This window comes from Monopterus albus, unplaced genomic scaffold, assembly GCF_001952655.1.
Source record: "Monopterus albus unplaced genomic scaffold, M_albus_1.0 scaffold96.1, whole genome shotgun sequence".
NCBI lineage: Eukaryota > Metazoa > Chordata > Actinopteri > Synbranchiformes > Synbranchidae > Monopterus > Monopterus albus.
Genome location: NW_018127976.1, coordinates 4,214,050 through 4,220,707, shown reverse-complemented (window position 1 = coordinate 4,220,707; position 6,658 = coordinate 4,214,050). Strand labels below are relative to the sequence as shown.

The following is a 6,658-nucleotide window of genomic DNA, read 5'->3' as shown; positions in this document are numbered from 1 at the left end:
ACTGGATACCTACAGTATATGACATATCAGACGTCTGAGGGCAATTTTCCTGTCTTGATACATGGACAGTTTTGTTGGTGCTTTGTAGTTTAACAATGCAAGTTCCATTAAGTTTAATTTAAAAATGTAAATTACTTTTTATATTTGTTAGGAGTTAAGTGACAGTCATCTTGAATTTGAATGTGTTTCAAGCTCCTTTTTGCAAATTGCAAATAGAAATCCTCTAAGCTAAATAACAGCCAGTGCATAGTATTATATCTCACAGGCAGCAAGGCAAATACTACAGACATACAGCTGGGCTGGCATACACAAGATATGCAAAGCAGTGAGAGGTGAAAAACAAAAATGCAGCAGCGAGCATGGAGTGCATATTTCAGTAATACTCGCAACAGTTAATCTCATTCCTAAAAATAAAATGCTGTCAAAACCCAAGGCTCAGACCCCAAACTAAATGTAGGATTGTATGTATAATTAACAAGAAACTCTAAGCTTTTTATGCTGAAATAAACTTGTGAAGGTGAGAACTCTCTATCTCCAAGCAACTGCTCTTTTTAATCCTCGAAAGCAGTATGATGTGTTTGTATTCCAATCCAAAACAGATGCTACACCAATTGGTGAAATAAAAACAGCACAAATACAAAACAACAGAAAACAAGGAAGAATACAGTGCAGCTTTCATATGTTCAGAGGCAATTTGGCCACATCTGAATAAACCCAAGTAACCAAAACTATCTGAATAATTACTTATATCTATAGAAATGTTATCAGTTACAACACATCTATTAACACTCACATCCATCATGCAGAACTTTGCATAACCCTTTTTTTCTCTTTATTTCTAACAAAAGTTCAGAGGTCCTTTATAGCTGGCTGAGCAAATTAACTACTCATACTTTAAAGAATGATTCATATAACCTTCGCTATGAATTAACGGATTCTATTTTATACACGATAGAGAGGCTGCAAAAACAACCGAAGAGCTGCAAGTTACAAGTTAATGTAGCTGGGAGACACCACATCCTGTTCAGTTTTCACTTGATTTATCAGACAATGTATAAAATCTTAGTTAATGCACCTTTAAGTGAAAAGCAAGTTGTTAAGCTGTAGTCCATCTTTTGGGATTTAATGTTGCTGGTAAAGTATGTAACAATCTAAGTCACTTTCATTCAAACACATGAAATCACATACACTTCCTTTTTTACTGTAGCTGAAAAAGTGAAAACGCACAAATGACTTAAAACTGTCTTTTTGGCAGTCACCTATCAACAGTAATAGAAATCTAAAGCTCTGCATAGCATTCTTGCCACGTCAAATAATCATGTTGACCTGGAATTTCTGAGTAATACAACCCCCCAGTGCAGTGTGAAACTTTGAAAAAGTGAGTGAGAGGCCAAGGAATATGCCTGTGATCCGAGGATGTACCGTCTAATATTAAACTCTAACGCATGAAGGATTACTGAAAGGCTCTTGTCCACAGATTCTGTCTTCTTGTGCTGTGGGGTAAGGCAGCCATAACACCCTGTGCAAAATTAATTGCTTTTCTGTGCAACATGCTTCACCTATGACTAGTAAAAGGAAACAAATAAAATCACACCACGGGATATACATTATAGATGGAGTGTACATGAACAAGTTTCTTGCCAAGCACAAGCACCAGGCACAAAGCTAGTCAGTATCACTTGAATAAATGAGAGAGGTAGAGAGCTGTAGGCACACTGGAATCTTGCAATGCCAGCATATGAACTGTTTCTGGTCATCCCCTACCTGTCTGAAGCAGCAGGTTGGCCATTGCGAGGCTTGTTCACCTGGGCGTACAGAGCCTCCAGGGATTTGCCATTGTCCTGAAGCCTCAAAGGAACGTGAGGACTCTGAGGACGTTGAGGAAGATGGTAGTGGTGGTTGTAATCGTCCATGCTGCTGCTATCTATCAACAAGTCTAATGATCCGATGCCAGCATAGGTGTGCTCTTCGTCTGAGCTGAAGGTCCGGCTGACAACATCTTGGATCTCAGCATATTCCCTCTCTGTTGCCTGCTGCTCCCTTAGTTCCAGCATCTGGACCTGTATTCTGTGATAAAAAGTGCAAAAAATGTTGTATTTATTTGTGATGTAAAATGATTAGTTAAAGGTGGTGTTGTACTGGACTACATTATATTCAGAGGCGTCTCTATATTTTTGTCCTCCCCAGCTACATATAGTATATGAGAGGGTCAGAATATTAGGAACACCTCTGAATATATTATAGTCCAGTACAAGACCACCTTTAATTATGACCTCAGTAATTAACATAATTAAATCTATACATTTCTGACACTTTCACCAAAAACAAACAAACAAAAAGTTTCATAAACACAGATGTTAAGGTAGAAGTGTTGCACAGGATGTATGTAATTAAGTGGCCAGTGAGTGCATTTGATTAGTCAAAAATGACATTCTGTATAGCTCTAGATGGCGAGCCTGATGTCGCCACAGACATCATGGTTGATGATGTCCCCTCAGAGCAGACCCCAGAAGCAGAATCTCCTCAGGAATGCTGGTCAACAGCACTTTAGACACCAAACCAAATAACTGACTCAGAGTGACCTATCACCAGAGTCAAGATAAGGAGACCTTATCTCCTCCACAGCCATTAAAGGTGTAGTAAGCAATTCTAGTCCAATACCCTTTTTTTTAATCAAATTTAGCAAGTGTTATTTTCTGTCTGCTAGCTGTCCATTCTGTATATATAATTTGTTTTTGTTTATTATTATAGCCATGACACCAAAAGTCTATAGCCTAATAATGACCTACAGAATCATAATTATTGGCATGATAACAACTTCAGCCTAGTGGAATAACAACATCTGAATAGGCTTGACCACTTTTACACAACATCGTCTTTCACGGGATCTTTCCTGACTCAGAGAATGGTTCTATGTGAACGCCTGTCAGTCTGCAGCTAATAAGACTCAGTCATGCTGTTGCATGAAAGACAGCAGGGGAGTGGAGAGGAGAAGGGCTGAGGGCAGGTGGAGGAGGGAGTTTACCTCCCACTGTGGTGACCCTGGCAGCAGCCACCAGACTGCTCACTAATTCCAGATGTTGGATTGCTGCTGCAACAAAAAAAGAGATCCACACACATCCATACAAGCACACTACCTCCCACTGGTGCTAGAGTTCCCTATTACCTCAGGTCATTACTGACCTCTGACCCCCAACTGCTGTTCCTCACAGATAATTGACAGGTTTGCAACAACGCTAAAATGTCTGTATTTTACTAACAGCAATCTCATTTCAAACAATCCCCATTTTTCAGTGCTGGATTAACCTAATTCCCAGAGCCATTGATTGCCTTGATTATTTTTAGTAATTCAGAATCTCATTTTCTCTGCATTATCTGTGTAATGAAAATTTTGATGGAGGCCTGATGTAGTGTTGCATGATATGCATATCATTTTTACACCTCTATCCAAGTCGGTCTGGTGTAGTTTTGTGGACCACAAACAGTATGGAAACTATGAACTCACAGCACAGTTGTGTACAAGCACTGTGGTCTCACTTTAACTTGTGCTGTCAGGAAACAGAACAAAAGTCTCACAGGAAGAGACACACTAATACCCAGAAGCCCTTTCACCTGCCATCTGGCTTAAATGATGTCATATTTCTGCCAGGAAGGACCAGACAATGATATTACCATAGGTTCACAGGAAGTCCACTGGGATCTCAAGGCCCTGTGGTGTTTTATGGACTAATCAGATTCATAAAAACTGTAGTATTGATATTTGGTAGGAGATAATGGCTTTGGCTAGACTGGTGACATGAAGCCAAAAGAGAGTCTTATTTTCCAGGCCTCCAGAGTCTGATAATGGATAAACCTAATGGGTGCATTTTGATACAAATATATTAACATTCAAAAATGCCAAAAGATCTGAGTGATGCTGTTGTCATTAGCATCAATACCATGAGATCCATCCTGTGTTGTAACCAGATGGCTCATATACAACCATCAACTTTCAGAACAAGCTTTGGTTTCATTCATCACATCCTTCATATTTTGCAAAACATCTAAACTGTCATACAGTCTTGTTTTATGGCATTATTATTATTATGATTATTATCATTATTATTAGCAGCAGCATTAAAAATGTTTCCTCTGCTCAGGATAATTTTAGAATTTGCTTTTCATTAGCAAATTTGTGCAGTAGTCTATAGACCTACAGTGAAAGTGACCACATCGTACAGTTTACAAAACCAAAATAAGGCCATTGGGAAATGTGTTATTTTAGTTTAACGCATACATTAAGAACACTTGCACTATTTTGTAGCATATGAGTTCAACTACTGAAAAAAAGAACAAACACAGGATGGAAAATGAAAACTAAAGTCAATTCAGGCGGTCAGCCTACCTCTTACAAACTGAAGTACAGAATAGTATCTTTTACTAAGGAAACATAATATATGCTCCTTTTACAAGGTAAACAGATAGTGCTTTGTTTTAGTACATGGGTTAAGAACATCCTCACTGTCAGGTTTGCCCGGCTGCCCCTGCCTCTCTTACTCTGTTTCTCTTTTTCGGCCCCAATTACATCACCTGGCACACCTGTTCCAGACCCCCTGATTGTCACCAGCTGCACCTCATTGGTTCTATCCTTACTTATACCCCGCTAACCTATCACTCCCTTGCCAGTTTAATCTTGTTCTCAGGCCCATTCGATCATTGTTTTCTTGTATTTGATCATTTGTCTCTCACCCTTAGTTCTCCTAGCTCCTACCAGTACTATCTTCCACTCTCCATTGCCACACTCTCCTTCTGCTGTTTTCCTCCTCCACGGACGTCTCCTCCGGATCCTGGACCTACTCAGCCCTTCCAGTCTCCACCATTTCAGGTCGATGCACCTGAGCTCATTGGTACAAACTCCTGTCTTCTTTCTCCACAATCACCACCGTCTTTCCGTCGAACAGCTCAGGAGTGACCCCAGCATCCGCAGCCCTGCCTACTCCCATCCATTTCACCACAAACTGGTTTCTCTGCTGCTGATCGACACCCGGTTACTCCCATCATTCTACACTTGCCTGTTTTCTTATTGACTGTTTCTCACCTCACTGTAAATAAATTTAGCACTGCTTGCACTGATGTCAGCTACCTGGGTCAGCCTATCTTTACTCGCTCTCTTCCGTGTCCGAGCAGACAAAACACTCACAGCATCCCCTGCATTTTTTAACAGATCTGATGGTTTATGATTAGCTTTATCCAGACATTCCTTTCTTTGTTATGCATGAATAATGCAACTCTAACAGTGGTAACATTAATTATGCACATTTAATTTAAGTGTAGCCTACTTTGTATGTTATTAAGTGTATGCTATTAACATTCATTCATTCATTTTCTACCGCTTGTCCCTAAACGGGGTCACGGGGTGCTATTAACACTTCACATTCAAATTCCTTCCTTGATGGTTGTGGTTAGGATAAGGTTAGATTCAGGTTATGGGGAAACACATCTCAACAAAGAAACAGATTTTGGCACAGGAGGTACAAGATTAGCTCCGGTTTCACTCGAGACCAGAATGGTATTGTGAGACTTGTGAAGAGTTTTAATGTGTGAGCACGTGTATGATAGTATATTGTTCTTTATTATACAATATTAAGATTGTAATCTGGCTAATAATAGTCATTTTTACTAAATGTATCAGTAACCTAATTATGCTTTTTTTTCTCTGTAACTTAAAAGGGATACAGTTAAAAAAATAAAATAAAAAGGGGGATACAGGTACCTTTTATGCATCCTAAATAATGCAATTCCATTTATTCTCCTTCTGTGTTTGAAATTTCAAAAGTTTCACTTATTCTATAAAATATCTCTAAATCTCAATTCTCAAATTGCGACAAAATTTTGTGCCAGTCATGGTTTGCAGAGGATGAATCCTAAAAAGTTCGATATGGGTTCCTGAGAAATTTTGTGTTTTGATAGAGATTTTCTCTGTGCTGTAACATATTCATTAGCTCCAAACATTACATGCACTGCTGATACCTGTATTCTTTCTGGGAAATCAGCAACTGCTGCTCAACTCCCCCTGAGAGGGTCTGTACCATACATACTCCATTAGCCAATTAATGGACCAGATGGTTAATATTAGGAAAAGTGCTGCCCACTCTGTACATATACTGTATATCTCCAATTTCTAGCCGTTTTCTTTTCTGAAGAGGTGAGGAGGTGTTTTTATATCACTAGCCCAGGTAGAGTTTCAGAAAGGAGACAACTGTGTTTCATCGCAGCCTCACTGTGGATTTAATTGTTAATTGTTCATTTTCTTTTGTGTCTATTTGTGTCATCCTAATTTTTCTTAGTAATCCAAATATTCTTCATAACAGTGCAGTGAAAGGCTTTTCCTCCAGGCTAACAAACACTCCACTATTCAACCCTAAGGCAGGGCCTGAAAGAAGGGATTTTATAATCTTAACTGATTTTAAAAATGTGAGAGACCACATAATAACTTTTCATGTTTTAATCTTGAGAGCATACACATACAGTGGGTACGGAAAGTATTCAGACCCCCTTAAATTTTTCACTCTTTGTTATATTGCAGCCATATGCTAAAATAATTGAAGTTCATTTTTTTCCTCATTAATGTACACACAGCACCCCATATTGACAGAAAAACACAGAATTTTTGACATTT

The 6,658-nt window shown here is 38.9% G+C and overlaps 1 protein-coding gene across 1 annotated transcript in view; it reads right to left on the bottom strand.

Annotated features, from left to right (window-relative positions):
• The window catches only part of LOC109965141 (partitioning defective 3 homolog), a 428,297-nt gene that overhangs the window by 106,495 nt on the left and 315,144 nt on the right, over window positions 1-6,658 (bottom strand). The window contains exon 22 of the mRNA XM_020608934.1: window positions 1,765-2,067. Coding sequence (XP_020464590.1) covers window positions 1,765-2,067 — 303 coding nt within the window. The remainder of the gene's footprint in view (window positions 1-1,764; window positions 2,068-6,658) is intronic.